The sequence below is a fragment of the Triticum urartu genome, chromosome 7A (assembly GCF_056163025.1).
Source record: "Triticum urartu cultivar PI428250 chromosome 7A, HENAU_Tu73, whole genome shotgun sequence".
Taxonomy (NCBI): Eukaryota; Viridiplantae; Streptophyta; class Magnoliopsida; order Poales; family Poaceae; genus Triticum; species Triticum urartu.
This window is the reverse complement of record NC_141879.1, coordinates 422,912,899-422,935,093: the sequence shown is the minus strand read 5'-3', so window position 1 is coordinate 422,935,093 and position 22,195 is coordinate 422,912,899. Positions and strand designations below refer to the sequence as shown.

The window sequence follows — 22,195 nt, the reverse complement described above, 5'->3', positions numbered from 1 at the left end:
GAGATCAAAATATACATGTATTATTAGTTGTGTGTATATATATTAGATAATGATGTAAAAATTGTGAATAGTGTTTTGGCAAACGTACCCATCTGTCTCTATCAGTTCTAGTCCTTTAGGTAGTCATCATGCGAATGTTCTCGCAAATGTAGAATGCACGTAAATCAGTCCCCTGCACCTGCTTCAGGGTCTTTACGAGAATAGAATTCAATCAGATAATAATTAGTCAAGCATGATAATTAATGGTATTGAAACTAGAATTAAAGAGATGGTACCTAGCTGGTACTAGCTACTTAATTAGTTACCTTGGGTCGGATCCATTTCATCTCTTTTTTCCATGGGCCATCAACTTGTTTTATGAACTTTTGCCAAGCCGTGCCCGCCGGCAAAGAAAATGAATAAAGGAGTTATTAATTGGTTGATATCAGGATTTGACGAACTAAATAGGCCGACAAATAGTTCGAAAATGATTGAAATTACCTGTTGACCATCCCCTTCACGATTTTGTAGTCTCTAGCTTTTTTAAGTAGTGAGTCCAATAGTTGAACTTTTCCCTCGTCAACTTAAATGATTAACAAGATCCAGTGGAAACTGCATGCGCACACGTTTGCATGTATAATTAAGCGGGCACGTGCATAAATCATCAACTACCCTAAACCCTATACACTTATTAACATCTAGCTAGTAAGCAAAAACAGAATTTGTAGTACTCCCTCCGTTCCCAAATATTTATATTTCTAGAGATTCCAATAAGTGACTACATATGGAGCAAAATGAGCGAATCTACACTCTAAAATATGTCTACATACATCCGTATGTTATAGTCCATTTGAAATGTCTAAAAAGACTTATATTGAGGAACGAAGGGAATACAAGACAGTGTGACTCACCCGAAGTTGTAAGGAAATAGTATTTCTTGATAGGCATTTAGGCGCTTCAAGAACTCTAGCAAACTTTTCTCTGTGTATGGTCGATCATATTCTTGTGACCATGTCTTTTCATTAATGATATTTGGGTCAATGAACCCAATGCCATAGCGTCCAGCTTTTTTCACTTCAAACATCTTCATTATGCATAATGCCACAGAAGATAATATAGTGAGGATAATTACAGTTAATGAATAGAACAAGCACTACAGCTAGCTAGAGAATTAAATTAATTACAGAAAGAAACCACTTACAAACAATAACAATTGACGATAAATTTGTCGAGTGCGTCTTGATTGAATAACTGAAACATTTCTTGAAACTCAACCCACAGATCTTTTCCATTGTAGTAATAGTCTTCAGCTAGTTTCACCATGAGGGACTCTCGATCGGTAGTATTGGCTTCTTTCATGTACCATTCATGCAATTGATACATTCTCGTTGATAGAAGCTTGACCTCCTCAGGCTTCACCATAGGCTAGCCGCGGGCATATTTCCGTTTTATGTCCTCATCTCTAATCGTATCCATGGGCTCGATCTCTAGGAGTTGATAAACAGTGATACCGGCCTCTTCAGCCATCCTTCTATGAGCATCACTTATTAGCAGCTGATCGTCGCTGGTACTCACATGTGTTGGTACAATGAGCGTGGGGATCGATTGCACCGCCTGTTCTCCCAGCTGGGGAACAGTTTTCCCGCTTTTTGGTAGCTCCTTGGCTGGAGCTCGAGCTCGACTCTTTATTTTCTGCTTGATATGCCTTCCTTATTTGGCGCTCATAGTCTGAGTCCCTAGGCTTGGGAGCTGGTGCTTGAGCCATACGAATGAAGTGGTCAATGACATGCTCAGGCACTTCCTTCTTTGGCGGTGGTGGCAGTTTTGGTCCAAAATGGGCCCTCACTTGGGCTTGGCATTCGGCTTCGTTTTCCTCCACAGTCATGTCGTAAGGCCTCTTCGGAAGAGGCGTGAGACTTGGACCAAATTGGTATATCTTGCCTCTTGTACTTGTACTTATACGGCTAGCCAGCATAGCTGCGGCGGCTCTCTTCCGTTGCTGCTTAGGTGGCGGAGCCCGCCGAGGGGGCGGAGACGGCTGACGCGGTTCCTGACTTGGAGGACGAGGAGTGGGCTGACACGTTGCCGGACTTGTAGGAGGAGGAGTGGCCTGACGCATTCGCAGACTAGAAGGAGCAGGGCTCTGCTGAGGCGGTGGCTGATGACTTGGAGGAGCGGGAGTCTGCTGACGCGGTGTCGGTGGCCTTGGAAAGATGATGCAATCCTTTCTCCATAGAATGATATGATGTATGGCCTCTCCCAGTGTGTGCTCATCGTCACCTCCAGGAATGCCAAGCTCTAGCCCCGAATATTGTGCCACCACTTCATCAACCACGACACGAGTATAGCCAGCCGGAATCGGGTTTGAATGGAAGGTTGCTTCAGGGGAATTTGAATAAGCAACGGCGTCCGCCACCTTCATGTATATGTTTTTCATTTTGAAGTGTACCTCACAATTAGTGTTATCCATGATGTCATCCACAGGGTATCTATCCAGCAGTGCCTCATCGCCTGGGGCGGAACCCATGCTGCATCTCGGCATGGATGGGATGGTGCTATCCAATGCTGGATCCGCTAGCTGCTGCCACTGTTGAGACCCCCTTTCCTGGCTAAGTGAGTCGATCTCCTGCTGCTGCTGGAATTGGAGTTGGCACTCCGCGTGAGCTGATTCTAGGCCTTGAAGGCGTTCTGCTTCCTGCTTCCTCTGCTCCTACTCCAGCTTCCTCTTCTTCTCCTCCTCTGTCTTCTTTCTCGCACGGCTTCTGTAGTCGGCGTTCCAGTCTGCAAACCCCTCATACCACGGAACAACGCCTTTGCCTCATGTTCTTCCCGGGTGTTCAGGATTTCCCAGGGCGCGCGTAAGCTCGTCATTCTCTCTATTGGGCGTGAACACCCCCGTTCGAGCCTCTTCTATTGCAACAAGTAATTTGAGGTCGGCTCCTTTAAGACTTCCCTTCTCCAAAACCTGGCCTGTCTTTGGGTCCAACGTCCCCCCATGCGCATAGAACCAAGTCCTGGATCTAGGGGGCAACTCAATGTAACTGGAATGACCCCTCCATCCACCATTTGTTGCTCAGCCTTATCCCACTTAGGTCGGGCCACCGCGTAGCCACCTGGCCCCAGCTTATGGTAATGCTCCTTTTTCACGGCATTGATCTTGTTTATTCTCGACCGTTCCTTAGCTAATTTCGATTCCTTGAATTTCACGAAAGCGGGCCAGTGATCTCTTTGCTTCTCCAGTGTTCCCGTGAACTCTGGAGTCTTCTTTCCTCCTTTAATGTACTTGGTCCATCTAGTTTTCTTGTGGTTGTTGAATGCAACCGCCATCTTCCTAAGAGTAGCGTCCTTGACTTTCTACACATCTGCATCCGTGAAATGATCTGGTAGGGTGAAATGTGACATGAGAGATTCCCAAAGCAGATCTTTTTCTCTTTGGTCAACAGAATCTAGACGTTCCTTTGCTGCCTTTTTCCTTTCTTGAATGGAGATCGGGATTTGGCCCTTCACAAGAACTCCGCACTAACGAACGAACTTGCCGACATTCCTCTTAGGCTCGCTTGGTTCGCCATTAGGTTTGATGGCATCGATGTTGTACTTTATGCCCTCCTTCAACTTTTTGGCCCGGGCCTCGCACTGTCTTGCTGCCTGTAGAAGATTTGCTTGATCCGGAGGGCTGAAAGAAGAAAGATCAATTTGCTAATGTATATACAAATCATTTAAAACATGTGATAATCACCAGATGCCTGCTTATATAAATATACCTCGCCGGTCTTTATTATTTCAAGATCAACATTTTCTTCGTCGTCATAATCATAGTTCTGGACTTCATCTATTCGTTCGTCTTCATCAAATATCATACCCTCACTGGTAGGGTTCAGATATTGCGAGCCGTCATCTTCATCAAACTCATCTGGGCGAGGGGATGAGTGTATGATGTTGAACATGGCCTCCTCTCCTTCTCCGTCGGTATTATCCATAGCTTTTATTTAACTAATCCAGAAGAAATATAAAACAATTTAGTATTCAAATTACAATGCATGCATGCAATCAATAAGGAAAAACTAAACCATAGTACATAATATGTATCATCGAATATAATCTCGAATACATCGTCTCGAATATTATCGAATAATATATATATAATCTCAAATACATCGTATCGAATATTATCGAATAATATATATAATCTCGAATACATCGCCTCGAATATTATTGAATACATCACTAGCTAGCTAATATAGATCAAATACTATCGAATAATCTAGTTCACTCGTGGTTCGTGAGGCGCGGGCGGTGGACACCCAAAGAGAAGGAACCATCACATGATCATAGCTCGGGTGAGATCCCCGAAGAACCTGCCAGATATTGGAGAACCTGGCATCCAACGCAACCATGTAGCGACGGACGTGCTCGTCCTCCTCCCTAACACGGCGACGTACCACTTCCGGCGGGGTCGGCTCCCTCCGCACCGAAATTGGCCCACGCGAACGCCATCAAAGGAGCTCCGGGTCGACAACGGGACCCGGGACCGGGTTTCTCACCAAGCGGCGCGCCCCTGAAGGTAGCACCTCCTAGTGCCAGCCCGGCAGAGCCCAGTCCCGGACATGCCTCCTCGGAATCAGGACATCATCGTGAACGGGTCGACGGCGAGGATGTGGGCCGGCCATCGTTGACGTCGAGAACAAATTCTATATGTAAATATACCATTTTTAAAATGATTGGATTTTGATTTCTTATAAACAAATTCTATTTAGATACATTATAAATGCGCAGGTTTCCAGCGCTCTCAGACCATCACAATTCGTGGCCGTTTGATCATCAATTCTGGGCATTTTTGGCCATCAGATGTGTTGTGAGTTGCACGTAATCTGACTTCCTTCGCTATTAACGACCGCTAACCATCTGGGCCGCTGCTCTGGTCACTTTTTTGGGCGTCTCAGATTACATTGGGCCTAATGGGCCTGTACCCTATATCAGTGTCGTCTCCCGTAAGTGAAGCCATCGAACCCCTAAAAAAAGTGAAGCCATCGCATGACGGCTCTTTCCATGGGTGACCGAGCTTGGTCGCGACTGATACGGGGGCAACAGATCCCATAGCGACCGCACAGAGCCAGACGATGCGACGGAGCTGGTCCGAGCCTCCCGGACTGCATGTCGATGTTGGTACAGAGGAGGTGAAGCGGAGAGGGAAACTGACCCGCCGGAGTTTTAGGGACAATCAATCATCGGTTCTTGGGAGCACTAATCACGGGTGATATTCGCCACTCGCGGTGGCGATTAATAGAGTTGTGCGTTTCTTTTTCCCATCCCGCAACTGCTCCAGTACATGCGGCTCTATATATTATTCATATCCCGGAGCTCGCCTCCAGCCTTAATCCCCTCCACCTCACTTGCACTCCTCCCATCAGTTTGCTGTCTTGATATCCCCGCATTTGTGATGACCATAACAATCTTCCTTTCCCCGGTGTTGGATTTGACGCCCCTCGCTGAAGGTTGTACTTGTAGCAGCAGAATGATGAATCTTTTATCACGCTCCAAATATGTGATGATTGGTTGTCTTGCTTCCCGTTAGTGTTGGATGCAACCGTGAATTCTTGTTTCCATTGAGCTGCTGCCTGGGTTGTTACCAAGCTAACAGAAGATGTCCATGGAATTCTCTGGTATCTGTGCCCATAGGTCTTACATTCAGGTTGTGTCATTGAAGAAGGCACATAAAATATCAACTTCAGGCTTCGTTACCTGTAGTTTAGTGAGTTTTTCATTCTTGCAATTTTTTTTGTTTGAGACCTCAATAATAAGGGATTTTGTTTTACTGTGTTTCTCCTAAAAAATTGTTGTTATTATTATTTCAGTGAGCGTGCAGCAGAGCACATGTTTCTCAGGAAAGATGTATCTTTATGTATGCAAAGATACAACAGAATATGAAGATTGTAATTGCATCCTCACAGATGTGGTGGTTTTTTGCATTTTCAGTTTTTGATCCCTATAGCTGGGTTTAAAACTGCAAATGCTAGATGCGATTCAATGCTATATCCTATACATTATTGTAGTTACCTGCATATTCTTGTTGAAGAAGCTATAGTTGGTGCTCTGTCCTAGGTCAATACACAATATTATTATCTAGCTTAGTACACAATATTATTATCTGCTGGTTACTATACACAATATTGTTATCTAGCTTAGTACACAATATTATTATCTGTTAGGATATTACTTGCTACTGACAGTTGCCCTGTCCTTGCATAGTACACAATATTATTATCTGTTAGGCTATTACTTAATACTGACAGGATTATCTTTCATAAAAAGGGAAACGTTCGCCAAATAACTCATTGCACTCTATTTTAGCATTTTTCATGGTTTATCTTTTCTCCATGTATTTACAAAAAAATTATATATCTATATCATAAAACATTCAAAATAGACGGGCGCAGCAACACGCACCATCAGTGATCTAGTATGCAAATGTAACATAACAGATTCTCTTAACCATTAAGGGATTTAACAAAATGGCACCATTCTGGATGAGTAGAAAATGGTTCATATTTTTCCTGATCTCATCTACCCTTCTATATGTCACGTTGTCTAGTGTTAATGGATTCAAGAAAACCACGGCTTCATCATTAGCCGGAAGTAATAGCCGCATAATGCTATGAAGCTCTCCAAAATTGTTTTGGAACAAAGTCCCAGATAGGATAATTAGCTTTTTGATATGAAGTTCAGCAAGAGCCTTCCGAATATCGCTATTTCAAAGGCCTTTGCTGAAATTCGTAAAAAAATGCAAATTATTTTATCCGGAATTCCATTCCAAAACAACTTTGAAGAGTTTCGTGGCATCATACGCCTGTTACTTCCGGCTAATGATGAAGTAATGGATTTTTCAATACTTTGACAAACAAGTGACATATAGAATAATATGCTGTTACTCCGCGGCCTATATATAGGAGCGATCGGACCAGAATATGCAAAACTAGGAAAAAGCAAACCCCATCCTTCCCAGCCCAAAGCAAAAAGAACAAAAAAACCCCACGCCCCCACCCCACTGCCCCATCTCCATCCAGACCCCGATCCCCCGCTCCCAGCGCGCCGCCGCCGCCTGGCTCCCTCCCCCATCGCGCCTCCGCCGCCTGGCTCCCTCCCCGTCGCGCCTCCGCCGCCCGGCTCCCTCCTCTTCGCGGCACCGCCGCCCGGCTCCCTCCCCGAGCGCCACGCCGCCGCCCTGCTCCCTCCCCCATCGCGCCTCCGCCGCCTGGCCCCCCCCCCCCGTCGCGCCTCCGTCGCCCGGCTCCCTCCTCTTCGCGGCACCGCCGCCCGGCTCCCTCCCCGAGCGCCACGCCGCTGCCCTGCTCCCTCCTCCAGCGCACCGCCGCCGCCCGGCTCCCTCCCCCAGCGCGCCGCCGCCGCCCGGCTCCCTCCCCCAGCGCGCCGCCGACCGGCCCCTCCCCCAGCGTGCCAGCGGCCGGCCCCTCCCCCAGCACGCCGCCGACTTCCCCATCTACCCTAGCGCGCCACCGCCGGCCCCCTCCCCCAGCGCGTCGTCGAGCAGCCCCTGGATGGCGCAACTCCGGCTGCACCATCGTGGTGGATGCGCGGCGCCGTCTTTGAGATGCTCCATCAGCTGCTCCTCCTCCTCCTGGTATGCACAAGCTCCAATTCGTCGAGATGCTCCGTGGAGGTACTCCATTTTATGTTTTCAATTCATCTTATGAAAAAGCAGAACAAACTATGTGTCATTTTTGTCATTCACGCAAGTTCAGGCATACCTTCTGCACAAGTTCAAAAATCTGAAGAAACAAATCTCAAACCAAGTTCAGAAACTGTTTCTTTCATAAATTAGTTGTTTTGGTTAATTCTGTAGTACATGTGTGTACTGTGATTGTAATTGTGGCTTGGAGTTGAGAAAAATATAACAAAAAGGTACATAAAAGAACCCAAAAACATTCGGTAGTTTCTGGAAGCCCAAAGTTCAGTTCAACATGTTTTCTATCATCAGCTCGTTAAGAACCCCAGAAACGGTTCAATGTGTGTGTTAAAAAAAATAGCTGGCTATATATAAAAAAATTTAGTAGCTAGGCAAAAAGAAGTTTGTATCAGTTCAGACTTGCCTGCACGGAAGGATAGAGGCCCTTTCCCTTTTCATGTAATGCATTTAGGCCCACCAGACTCACATGACGACGCTGGCCGTCCACAGCCACCACCACAGGCCGTTCACAGCCACCACTCATGGCCGTCACAAAAAACACCCCAAAGTGCAGACCATACATGAGGACAAGGGCGAGGTATGTGCTTGTCTGTGTCAAGTGATTTGTGCCAGGCTTTCACCAAAAATTTACCTCGGTCCTCAGTTCTAACATGGCAATAATTTTCAATTGCAGGAGGAGGCAGCAGGAAAGAGCTAAGCGATCTTCAGTTCATGTTTGCTGCGATTTTCAGTCCAGCCGGCTTACTATTTCATCACCAGGGTAACTAAAAAGCTCTGCGTCTGACAGAATATCTCTTGTTATAACTTTTAAATTTGTCTAGATGCGAGGAACAAAATCTCCAGCCAACTTTTTGCTTTGCTGATATAAATCAAGCTCTGTTTTGTTGTTGAGCAACAAAAGTATGTTAGCCGCAGGAGTTAAAAAATCAGCTGCTTTGAACTAAATCAAAATGTGTCACGCAAGTTCAGGTATACCTGCTGCAGGAGTTCAAAAATCTGAAGAAACGAAGCTCAACCCAAGTTTAAAAACTGTTTCCTTAATAAATTAGTTGTTTTTGGTTAATTTGTTGTTATGGACAGTAAAAAATACACACTGTTGTGTAGTGCATGTGTGTATTGTAATTGTAATTGTGGTTTGGAGTTCAGGAAAAGATAACAAAAAGGTTCATAGAAGAACCCAAAACATTTGGTAGTTATGTAAGCCCAAATTTGAGTTCAACGTGTTTTCTATCATCAGCTCATTAAGAACCCCAACGGTTCAATGTGTGTGTTCAAAAAAATAGTGTGGCTATATATTAAAAAATTAGTAGCTCAGCAAAAAAGAAGTTTAACCGATTCAGTGCAAGTTTTGCTTCTGAAAACTGACATTGTTCATCATGTACTGATCCATTTCAACTGTGGATGTGTTTAAAAAAACTGATGTTCGGCATGTACTTAAAATGCCATTAAAAAATGAAGAGTAAATAGCATCAGTGAGTTCTAGTACCTATATTGCAAAAGTTCATTGACAAAAAATATCAGTACAGTATGATGCTTCAGTTAGAAGATCACTGATGCTATTTGCTTCATAGTTTCTTTGTTGTTTCAACTTCTATTTTAACCTTTTCTTCTGTAAATTCTGCATCTTTTTTATTTATTTACAGACTATATGCATGATACTTGTACTGGAACTAGAGTACAAGTTTTACTTCCAGGCAAGTTCAATTGAAAATACTCTTAGTTTTAGAATTTGAAGAATTCTTTCAGGAAGAAATAGCCTTTTGAGCTACTATTGATGGCTAGCATTTGTGCCCCGAAGGTATTTGTGCTTATTCCTAAAAGAGGAAAAAATGCATTTCACTCACTTATGTTACTATGTTCTTTCTAGCACACAAGATGTTGTGTTAATCTGTATGAGAGCATAGGATGTCTAAATGCAGAAGTAGTTCCATAAAATGTCATTGTGTTAAAAGATGCACAAACTATTGTGTTTTTTGGTACCTCACGGCAGTGTGTAGCCCTTGTACGCCTTCTAAATACCGATGCATGTTTTTCTTTGGTACTTGTCTTCAGTACTAGTTTGGAAGGCCAGGAAGTTCTACTTCTGGCATCAGCCAACGGAGCATCGGTCGAAGAAGGCCGATGCGCCTTGTGCCAGCTCCGGGCATCGCCGGAGGCCCTACCTGTTCTTCCACCACCCCTGTGCACTCACCATCGAGCCTATCCATGCATAGCTCTAGTAGCCCAGCGTCACAATACACAGTGGCCGGTGGAGCAGCTCCCTCCTCTCAGCTGCTCAATGGCTTGCAGAGGCGTGAGATTGCTAGGAGTTCAACATGCAGAACCGTGCATGTCCATGTCCATGTTCCTCCTACATTTTAATCTGAAGGCAGTGACACCACTAAGGAAAAAGAAAATAATCAATATTTTCTGTAGCAATGCAATGGGCATTTGGCTCAGCAAATCTTACATTACTAGAGGTATCTTCATAATTTCTTTTACTGGAAAAAATACAAGTAGTGCAGCTTACCTCTTATGACCAGTACACAACCTTGAGTCAAATAGCAATATATGGAAAGTATGCCAACAGGTGGTCGCTATGAAGCTTGTGTGCCTGTACAACATGTGAAACTTTGTGGAAAGTTTTGTGACTTCATATGCTATGGTGGCAACTTTTGTGTGTCTACACATCTTTCTAAATCTTGTGGTAGTGTTAGATATTTCTATGTATTGATGAGCTTCAGGCTTGTCGTTGTTCATGCAGATTAATTCTTTGTTAATTACTATTGCAGATTCAGTAAATGTAGCCTTTGTCTTCTCACTGAAGTTTTATTGTGAAGATTTTTTAATGCACACCGAAACCAGATTGTCTGCTGCTACATGCGCATCATATGCATATTTTTCCATCAAGAAACCTCATCATATGTATATGTCTTCTAACTCTAGATTTTGATGATGCAAAGTTGTATCGGTGTACACATTTCTTATTTCTATTGCTATTTGTTCAAATGACCAATTGCTATAAGTTCCTATGTGTGTTAGAGAACAATAGTGTTTGGCCGGTTCAAGCTTTCACTGGTGGAAATTTTTTTGTACCCTTGTGCGAAAGCACTTTATTTTCTGATGATTATTATTGTTGTCATGTGGGTGTGCTTGAACATTTGCTGTGCAAGAAAAAGGCCTGTGATTTTTGTGTTGTGGTGGGTGCTATGGATAATATGAAAATGTGCAGTCGGTGTGGTGTATATGTCATTCATCTAATGTGGAGCTGGTGTGTTGTATATGTCATTCATGTACATGTACTATATGTGGAAAATTTTCTGTCTATGATGATATGATTGTTACTTCTTCATAGAAGGTATACATGACCGTTTGCTGTGCATGCAAGAATGAAAGAAATGGTTTACATAAAAAACAATTAATCGGTACAAATTTAAAACAATGATCAGTTCAAAATGAAAAAAATGGTTAGTTTGAATTTAAAAATCAGTTTGAAGTAAAAGCCATGATTAGATTGAATTCTGAAAAATGAATGATCAGTTCAAATTAAAGAGAATAATCAGTTTGGATTAAAAAAGTTGGGTGAATGTCCTACTACTTGCTAGCTTTGGCATTGTAAAAGCACAATAAGTTCATAATTAAAAAAGGTTGTAAGTTCAACATGACATCCTAGATGAGGTTGGGAAAAAAGGCTCAAACAAAAAAGAAACCCATGGAAAATCAAAAATGGTAAAAGTTCAAGTAGTAAATTGAGAGAAGTCCAAAGCACCGTTGAAAAAAAAGATGCTGAGTTAAAAAAAGACACACAAAACTTTTCTTTTTGAAAAAAATGTCATTCAGTTCAACGATGTATACCATGCGCAAGTTCAGGGACGATGATATCATAAACCGTTGAAAAGTTATGAAGAAAACCGTACCCAAAAAATAGAGTAAATTCTAGTCTATAGAAACTTGCTCAGTACAAACTCATAAGGAGATCAGTACGAGTTCAAGTGATCAACCCCTAAACATTTTCTTTTAGAAAATCATTCAGTTCAACGATATAAATCATGCAAGTTCGGGGACGATAATACCATGAACCGTTGAAAAGTTACGAGGATAACCATACAGAAAGAACATAGTAAAGTCTAGTATGTGAAAATACGCAGAGTACAAAACCATACGGACATCCGTTCAAGTACTCTTTTTTTGGAACCTCTCAAAATTACTCTATGAAAAAATACATCACTACAAACGCACAAGTAGATCAGTACAATTACTCTGTTTTTTCTGACGAAAAACAGCACGACGTGTCCCACCGTATTCCAAATTACTCCTCAACGGTTGTGAATTTGAGAAAACATTCAACACGACTAAGTTTCACATTTTCGATAACTTTCCAACGGTATATTATTTGTCCCATTTCGACAAACTTTAAAAAAAACCGCGTTCGAAATCAACTTTGACTGTATTCAAATTTGTTTTTAAACTGTAAGGAATTAGAAAAAACTTTCTATACGCAAAAGTTGCACATTTTCCTAGCTTTCCAACGCCATATCATGTGCGTCAATCCGACAAACCGTTTGCAAAAAACAGTGAAAAACATTTCGCCCAGAATTTCACTGTTTTTCAAATTACTTTTATATCATATAGAATTTGGAAAAACAATAGATATATGGAAGATGCGGATTTTCACAAGCTTTCCAACGCCATCTCATTTGCTCAATTCCGACAAACCGTTTGAAAATTAAGTCCAAAATACGATTCGTGTTTTCAGTTATGAAACGGTTTTTTTCAAAATTGCTCTTAAATCATAATTTTTTTTTATAGGACTGTAATGTGGATGTCAAGAGCTTTCCAACGATATATTACACGCTCCATTTCAACAAAAAAAATTACAAAAAAATTGAACTAAAGAAGACGATTTTTAACACCAACAGAAAGCATCAGTTTGACCGCTCGAATTTCATCAGTTCAACCGCTTGAATTCATCAGTTTAAGAAGGGTATATATATATATATAGGGGGCTGCGTTTTTCTCCACCGGTACGCGAACAAAAAATGAATCTGGATCGGGTCAACCCACCCTGACCCCGAGTACCATCGTGCCCACCTTCCTCCGACCGCCGCGCTGCCATCTACCACCTTCCCCCGGCGGCCGCGCCTCCGGCCACCTTGCCCCTGCGGCTGCGCCTCCGGCCACCTTCCCCCTGCGGCCGTGCCTCTGGTCACCTCTCCCCCAGCAGCCACGCCTCCGGCCACCTTCCCCCTGCGGTCGTACCTCTGCTCACCTCTCCCCCGACCAACGCGCCTCCCGTCACCTCCCCCCGCCGCCACCACGATTTCAGCCACCTCCTTCCCTAATCCCCAGCGCGCCTTCGATCCTGCCGTCCCCGGCGCCCAAACACGCCACCTACCTGAGCCACGCCCCCGCTTCCTCCTATCAGTCTCGGTGACGCTCGCGCCCTCTCCCCGCACCTCACCTCCTGCCGGTGAAGCATAGCGGCCCAGCCCGGCGCGAGGCACTCGAGGCTCAGGACATGGCATAAATCTCGCGCGTCGACCATCTCTGAGGGAGGCGCCGCGACCACTGCCTCCTACCTTCTGCAGCATGACGTGCCTCGTGCGGCCCTCTGAGCTCAAGTCCCGTCACCGACCGTCCGCTCCCGGCTTCGCTCACCTGTCTGTGCTTGACGGAATCGAGCTTTTCCATGGTTTTGCAGTCCAACTTCTAGCTCCACCTCCGGTCGCTCAATGAATCATGTGTAGGCCACCCCCGTGCTCCGCCCCTATATTCGGTTCGGCTGTTAGCTCCTGTTCCAGGTCCGGCATCCCCCCTGTACTTCCTCAATCTCTCAAAATTTGTTTGAAGCTGACTGTACTTATTCTGATACTCTGGTTGACCTTATGCTTGCAGCTGCCTATACTTGTTCTGATGCTCTGAAGACCTTATGCATGCAGCTGAGTTGGACTGCCTCCTATTCAAATTCTTGCAACTTTCAATTATGTTTTGTTTGAAAGCTACTTACTGTAAAGTAGTATATGTGCTAGCATTTCAGTATAGCTTCCAAAAATATGTGGTTCAAGTTCTCAATTTGTTTAGAAGAAGATAGGACAGGAAATCTTGAATGGAAAGCTCATATGAGTGTGGATGGTTTGAGTAAATTGGTGACTGGTGGAGATCATTCATGTTGATTATTTTTGACAATAATGATAGGTCCACTAGAGAATTTGCGGATAACTTTTTAAGTAAAAAGATAATCTTTATATGGACACTTGGACTATAAACATTTGCTATAGTTCACCTTTAATAACTTTGCAAGTACAGAGATATCACCTAAATGTAATATGTAACTATGTGTTGCAATCTGAGCAATGGGTGTGTAAATTGTAGTCTCTGCATGCACAGTCGAGATGTGTTCAGTCCAACCCCATGGCATCAGGGAGGTCGAGTTCGTCGCGAGCAGCAGTACATGGTTGTCGGCTTCAACTTTCTTCCACCAAGGTGCTTTCACTCGGTGATGCAAGGATGGTAATCTTCTCCCTTGTGTGCTCTCTCTCTCACACACACTGTCTGTGTTCATGTTTACTACTGCTTCAATTTCTTTGTGATGCAAATGTTGCCGGCGAACATACTTTGTGTAGAAAAAAGTTACGAAAAATCACATTTTCTGGTTGTGAAATTTTCCAAATTTGATCTAATCTAGCATTTCAACATGTATTGTATCATCAAAACACACTTCATATGCATTTTATATATGCATCAACATATACAGTCAGTACATCAGTTCATAATAAACAAAAACAAATGAAGATCAGTGCGTGTCCAACAAAAACAAATGAAGATCAGTGGTTTTCATTGCTGCTGGTTTTGTATCTCATGGTGGTTCGCAGGTATAAGATGGGATTTTCATAGCTTTACATTGTTGTTTTGGTTTGTGGCACTTAGATGCTTTTGAAAAATGTTCTGCACATGTTTTGTTGGATTCAGTTCCTCCCAAAAAAGCACTAAAGGAGGTTAAAAAAGCATGGTTCTGCTTGCTTATGTCATTTTTCCCTTCATCGACAGAAAAACTAGTTCAACTACAAAAGAATACATCAGTTCAATGTTGGAAAAATACCAGTTCAAAAAATAAATAAAATAACTTAAGTATACGCCATCATGAAGAGCTTGCCTTCAAGATTTATCTCTTGTTCTTATTTTTCCCTTTCCAGGTTTACGTTCTAGCATACGATTTTTTCTTATCAATTACTCCCTCAGTACAACTTCTGTATGCTCTCGTGTTCACAAATCTTTTAGTACTTTTTTTCAAAAAAATCTTGTAGTACTATGTAAAGCAAGTGTGGCCAACACATAGTTTAGGTGTCGCGGTAGTACTCACTGTTGATGGTGGCCTTCTTTTGTTCCGCTACTACTTTGCCACCTGGAGTAGTACTGCTACTACTTATCATGTTGATAAAACCTTGCGAACAGTACATCTATTTGATTAACGATTCTGTAGGGAGAAAAAGTTCACCAATATACGATCTCTAAGCTCAATATACCAAACTTTTTGTTTAGTAGTTGGCACTCCTCAAGTTTATTTCTTGATGTACACATGATGTACAAATTCTGCTTTCAGTTCGGTTCAATTTATAAATTTCATTCAGTTCGCGCGAGGTGGAGATTGGGGCGCGGTGGGGTGTGGCCGTGTGTGTGGAGACGGCCCGCCGCAACGTCACCGGCCGGATCCCGCTCTTCAGTGTATGTTTTGTATGCTTTTCAGTTCACCTACTTAACAACTACAAGTCCAATTTCCTCCTTGTTCCCATGTTCTTCCTGTAGCACAACAGGTGTTATGCCTGTATGGATAAAAAGAAGCATGTGTTCTTTTCTATTCTTACGAATGAACCCCCACTTCTGTTCTGTTTGAACTTACTTGGCATAAAAATTAGTATTTGTTCTACTATAAAAAAACATAAAATGAAATGTCTTGGTGCATGATCGAAGGTGCATATGGAAGCATCCCCATGTCAATTGCAAAGGTTTCCAGGATGTGAAATCCATACTTTTGGTTATGAACTAATGATGTATTAGTGCATAAACTGATGCAACACATATGTTGTTTCTTTCCAGGCTACTCTAGATTAGAACGAGTTAAAAGTACTTAATTTCTCAATAGTCTGGTCCTCCTCACCAGATGTTATGTAGTACACATCTTTTTAATACAAATGTTTTAGAAGTTTCTTGTTGAACTTATCCCAATTAATATACCTGGACTTGATTATCTTTCTAACATGTACTTATACTGGTTTCATTAGATTTTGTGTTAGTGCTTGTAACACAATCAGTTTAGATCTCGATAGACCACAAGTTCAAGTTCAATAGTATTTCTAAATGCTGGTAGCAGTACTAGTATCTACAAAATTGTAACCTAAGAACTAAGCTTGCATCTTGTTACCTCTATGGAAGCATTGACCTCGTAATTTTATTGGACCAACCACTAACATAAGAATTAGACATGGTGCTTAGTGTATTCTCTCAATCTTGGTTGTTCTTACAGTGCTTATAATCTTGACATCTTTGATGAATCCAGCCCGAACTGAAGCATGTCGGCAAGCCAGGCGTTGGGCTAACCACTGTCGTCTGTCTACCTCCTTCCCCGGTGAGCCCATGCTCTTCTGCTCTTGACACTTGAGCCGCCTGCAATTCTTTTCTCTGTTCGAAAATTCCAAAAGCACCAGTACTTTGTATCAGGATACACCATGTTATTTCTACAAATTTCCATTATGCTTGTATGTCCAAAATGTGTACATTTACTGCTTTTGATTTGTTGTAATGCAGAGAAGTTACCCAGCTGTGGGCTGACTTGGAGGCTCCTTCTCCACGTCGACACAATTGCAGGACCAATGTGCTACTGACCGCGCAAGCTTTCTCAAGGAGCTCGTGTCCAACGATACTGAAAGGAAAAATGGAGTGAAAGTGCTACTGCACCAGTTTTGAACTTCTTATTCAATCATGCTACTACTGAGTGAAAAATGGAGTGAAAGTGTATTGCAATTGATCTCTCTTAGACCCTGGCAATCCTCTATTTATCCTTTGTTTGCTTGTTTTTTGGTCTGTAATTCAAGAACTTTGACCTTCGTAATTCGGTTTTTGGTTAATTTATTATGTCCGTTACAAACCTTTAAATCTGAAGAGGCTTCTAATATATAGCAAGAAAATGTGCAGTCGGTGTGTTGTATATGTCATTCATGTATGAAAATGTGTAGTCGATGTGGTGTATATGTTATTAATGTACATGTATTATGTGTGTGAAAAAATTTCTGTATATGATGAGATGATTGCTACTTCTTTAAATAAGGTATACATGACTGCTTGATGTGCGTGCAAGAATATATTTTTTTTAATTATTAATAGCATATAAGTTCAAAAAATAAAATGATGTCAGTTCGTCTATTGACTTGAGGAATATATGCTCAAAGAAAAAAACATAACACATTTATTTGGTTAAAAAGTTTATTTTAGTTCAGCTACACGAACCATATAGGTTCGATGATGATGGTACCATAAGTTCGGACAAGAAAACAAATATGACTTAAAACCAAAAACTTTCACTTCTATAAGGTCAAGTGCTATTAATGTGGCTGCTCCATGTAATTAGCCCATTTGTTGGGTGAATCTCCTACTACTTGCTAGATTTGTAATTATAAAAACACAATAAGTTCACAATTTAAAAAGTTGTAAGTTCAACATGACGTATCAGATAAGTTTTAGGAAAAGCTCAAACAAAAAGAAACCTCACGGAAATTCAAATGGTAAAAGTTCAGGTCGTGGAATGAGAGAAGTCCGGAACAAAGTTGAAAAATTTGTAGAGTTGGAAAAAAACACATAATACTTTTCGGTGGTCCGTTCGGAATAAAAGAAATGACAGAAATTCAAATCGTAAAAGTTCAAGCAAAAGGAAACGCCATGCAATTCGAATGGTAAAAGTACAATTCGAATTGTCGGGTGAGTTCAAACTAGAAAGACAGATAAGTCCAAAACCTGCACAACAAAAAAGTTTCACCTGCGAAAGAAAATGTGGCACTTCCACATGAAGTTAATAAACAAGGGTTTGAAAAAAAAGGATGTTTATATAAAAAAAGTGCTCAAAAGTTCAATTACTCTCTGTGTGAACATTCATACACTCTGTTTCCAAAAGAGAGTGCACATTTTACTAGGAAAAAACTTGGGTAAGTTCAAGGACCGAAAAAACCGGAACTTCAAAATCGACAAAATAGCAGAGAGGAATACAAAGTAAAGTCCTGTTGTGAAAGCAATGAGCAGTGCAATGCAGAGGAAGGCCTGGACATAAACGGAGAGGACAGTCTAAGCTATTGTGCCTGAACTAGGCCTTGACAAGAATAGCTAAATTCAGTAACACATACACACCTTGTAGCCACACATGCCTGTCATGCTGCTGGCAGACGTCTTGGCTGAGCAGGGGCCCGCTGTCCACCAGCAATTTCTCCTCTTTCCTTTTCTTAGTTCTTCCAGAGAAACAAAGAGAGCGGATGAGAGAAAGGGTAGCAGGCCACCGTCGATCCATCCCTCGCTAGTCGCTACCCGCACCCACCAGTCATCGTCATAGCCTGCCTCTGGCTGTCGCTGATGCACTCTCGGCTCCGATTTCATCCCCACCCACCGTCTCTTGGTCGCATTTGTCCGCACAGCACTGCGGTGTGCCACCACTTTCTTGCAAGGGGTTCGACCGACAGCCGCGAGAAGCCGCCGTCTACTGCATCCTCTATCCCATCCCTAACTCTCTGCTGCCCCTCCCCTTTCCAAGCCTCTCTCCTTCTTCCCACAAGATCGACATCCCTGATGGGATGGCCACTGAGTCACGGAGGGCAGTCGATGGCGGTGGATGACGATAGACGCCACAATCACTGCACTCCATCACTTCCTACCTGCATCCCTCCTTCCTTGCAAGTCGACGGTGCCATCATGTTGGAGACGGCTGTTGGTCTTGCGTTTCTCGGAGCTCTTCTCCTCCCTACTACGCGCTGGATCCGCGGGGATTTAATTTGACCGTGGCGCCCTTGATGCCTCGCAATTCAGCACGTTACCTCGCCCGTGCCTGCTACTGATGCGACCATGTTGATTTGAGCCGAGGCGCGAGCAGCGCGGCAGAGATGTTGAGCGTGGGGATGAGCCCGTGGTGAGGCTAAGCTTCATGGCGATCGCTGTGTACACCATGCTGATGAGCAGCGCCGCCACCATCCCACGGACCGTCACCTGCTCGCGCCACGGCGGCTCCAACTCCATGTCCGACGCGCCGGCCTCGCGCGGCATCTTGTCGATCTCGCTGGACGCGCCCAGGTCATGGCAGTCCATTTCGGCGTCCACGAAAGCCCTCAGGGCGAGCAGCTCGAGCTCCTCGACGGCGACATGGGTTGTGGCGACTACGCCGCGGGGATGAAAACGCCATTAGCCCAATAACACAGGTCCAAACTGAGAGCATCAATTCATAAAAGAGACGATCAGTTCGACAAAAATGAGAGCATCAGTTCAACCCCTCGAATTCGTCAGTTCAAGAAGGGTAACAGAATAATATTCTGCTACGCGTAACAAAATAGCCCAGATGTATATATAGGTAAATTATCTAGGACACCTAGGTGCCTGGGCACCTTGGTCATTCAATGTTTCACTTTCCAAATAATCTATGCATGCACTAGCACCTCCAGGGTCATTTAATGTTTCACTTTCCAAATAATCTATGCATGCACTAGCACCTCCACGCCAATTGATTGCCTTCCAAAAACATCACATGCTAACTAATTTGAATCTCGTACGCTGCCTCCCGGACATGGACATTGTTATACGTACCGCATATTAGCACGTACATACACTAGCTATTTTCTACCTATAAATATGGTATGCAGATAGCTGAAAATATTTTGAATGTGCACATTTTTTTGTATATATACCTATAAATATAGTATTTGCGAGTTTGCAAATTTTTTAGTACCCAAGATATTCTCAGGTATGCCTATACCTAATATATTTTTGGGTATGTGCGACTTATTAGTACGTACATACAGTAGCTTATCTACATATAGCAAACTTGAAATGATGTACTCATTTACCCTTTTAAGTATGTTTATATATTTTTAATACAAGAAACCTGAGAATACATATTTTTTTTAATAAGAGGATAAATGTATGTACTCTAGATACCTCAGACAACAGAAATGTTAAGTTCCTAAAATTGAGATATATGACATATCGGAAAATGTGATATCCAAAGTAAAATATGTATATATCAGACTAAAAATTTGTGATATACAACATACCGAATTTTTTTAGTTCCACATACATCAAATAATATACCCAATGTTTCTGTACATGTATATACCCCGTATGTAAATGGTACGAAGATGTTGTAGGTAACTAGTCGAACTATATACCCAAAGTAAATTACGTATATACCCATCTATGTATATACCTGGCTAAAAATTTGAAATGTACGACAGACCGGAAATTGATAGTTTGACATAGATCAGTAGTACACCCAAATGTTTCTGTACTTGTATATACCCGGCTATGTAAACCGTATGAAAATATTGTAGGTATCCAAGTATATGGACATACCTCAAATCATATACGTACGAAAATAAAATGTCCATGTACCTAAGTAGGTGGACATTTACATTGTTTAGTATATATAATCATGAGGCATTATTTCCAAGTTTTCCTCTCTCCTAATTATATACAAGAGGTAATATCACTGGTAGTCACTAAACTTGCGTTGGATGTGCAGTTTAGTGCTACAACTTTAAAAATACGGATTTTTGGTCAGTTAACTTGCGTTTAGGTTCATATACGGTCACTCTCGTTGACTGCCTGCGTATTCGCCGATGACATGGCATGCCACGCAAGCAAAGGCCCACTGTCAGTGACACAGGCCGTTTCAAGGAGTCGCGTGCGTGGTGTTTTTGTACAGACCCCCTGCACTTATTTTCTTTTGCGCAAAAATGTCCCTGCAAGGGCGGGAGCAAGCCAACCGTGCATATTTGCGGAGCGGTACCCCAATATCTCTAGCCATTCATTCTAACTCCCCACCGCTTCGTTTCCCGATCAAACAGAGGCGGAGGCGGAGGAGGCGGTGCTTGACGGCGGCCGTCGTCAGAGGCGATGAATGAACCGCGTCGTCGACGTCCGGGCGAAGCTGCGCCGTCGTATGGTACGTCTGCCCCCCCCCCCACCCCCACCCCTCCCTGCTCTCCTCCGTCTTGTTTCTCTCATCTGCTCCTGGTCGTCTTCTTCCTGCCCCGTTTCGCGTATCTAGGGTTCATGTGTTATGGCCATTATCTTTGATAGTTTCTCGTATGGACGCGTTGTTCTTAACCGATCTTGAAAGGACGGATTGGATTTTGAAGGTCCAGGCCCGCTGTTTGCAAATCGAACTAGGGTTCGGGAAGGTCTAGGTCCCCTGTTTGGTTAGATTATATAGTTGAAAAATGTCTGATGTTTGTACTGGGAAGGGCAAGAAGTTAACTGAACTTCTGAATTTCAGAAAGTGCATGCAGTTACTGAAATTTTTGACACTAAATGTGTTTACTCTGAATTTCAGAAACTGCATGCAGTTAACTGAATTTTTTGACACTAAATGTGTGTACTCTGAATTTCAGAAACTGCATGCAGTTAACTGAATTTTTTTGACACTGAATGCGTGTACTCTGTTTTTTTAAGATTGTGTGCTCTATTGGTACTGTAATGGATAATTAGCTGCTGAATGCGTGTACTAAAAATGTACTCAAAATGTGTACTATAATGGATAATTAGCTGTTGAACTTGTGTTGTACTTATTTACTTGTTAACTGAATTTTTCTTCAGTAAATTCGACGTACCCTACTTACTGAATTTTTTTATTTTCACAATGCAGGTGATTTTGATGGCTTGTTTAGTGTTCAGATCCACCACAAGGGTTTGTTCTGTGGGAGTGAGAGCAACAAGACTTACATGGATTATGAGGTTGACTGGTTTGACATGTGTGAGAGTGACACATGGTCAATGTTATGGATCAATGATTTTCTTTCACAACTGGGACATGACATGGAAGCCTCCAAATTAGATGTGTATTGGTGCCAACCAGGGAAGACCGTTGCTGATGGGCTTAAGCTTATGCAATGTGATGCAGATATTGTTCTTATGATTATTGCAACAACAGAGCACAAGAACCTACTGCTTGTAGTAGATCATGGTGAAACTTTGTAGTCATCAGATGATGATGTTTTGATTACTGGAGTGATAGAACTGCCTAAGGTCATTACTCCCACAAAACACAATGGAAAAGAAAATAATCAATACATCAACATTCACCATTATGAGTGACAGACAGAAGGTGAGTCATAGTTTTTTTGTTCTTTTATTTGTAAAATGTTCTATTCCAAAGTTCTGGAACTAGGATGCAAGAAAAGCTCGAGGCTCGTGAACCGCTCGAGATCGACTCGAAAAGAAACGAGCTGAGTTTGAACACTTTATGTAGCTCGACCAAGAAACAAGCCGATCTTGAGCCAATGTTGGCTCGCT

At 42.7% G+C, this 22,195-nt stretch overlaps 2 protein-coding genes across 2 annotated transcripts in view; both read left to right on the top strand.

Moving 5' to 3' along the window:
• Positions 1-11,023, top strand: part of LOC125531698 (uncharacterized) — a 56,439-nt gene extending 45,416 nt beyond the window's left edge. The window contains exons 2-4 of the mRNA XM_087532930.1: positions 6,954-7,615; positions 8,355-8,441; positions 10,453-11,023. Coding sequence (XP_087389056.1) covers positions 6,954-7,615; positions 8,355-8,441; positions 10,453-10,498 — 795 coding nt within the window. The 3' untranslated portion in view covers positions 10,499-11,023. The remainder of the gene's footprint in view (positions 1-6,953; positions 7,616-8,354; positions 8,442-10,452) is intronic.
• A 1,642-nt stretch (positions 11,024-12,665) lies between these two features.
• On the top strand, positions 12,666-16,869 carry LOC125531697 (uncharacterized). Its single transcript, XM_048696010.2, has 5 exons — positions 12,666-13,461; positions 13,556-14,170; positions 15,289-15,382; positions 16,215-16,283; positions 16,463-16,869. Exons 2-5 carry the CDS (start codon positions 14,072-14,074, stop codon positions 16,537-16,539), a joined length of 339 nt encoding a protein of 112 aa, XP_048551967.2. The 5' UTR covers positions 12,666-13,461; positions 13,556-14,071; the 3' UTR covers positions 16,540-16,869.
• The last annotated feature ends 5,326 nt before the right edge of the window (positions 16,870-22,195 follow it).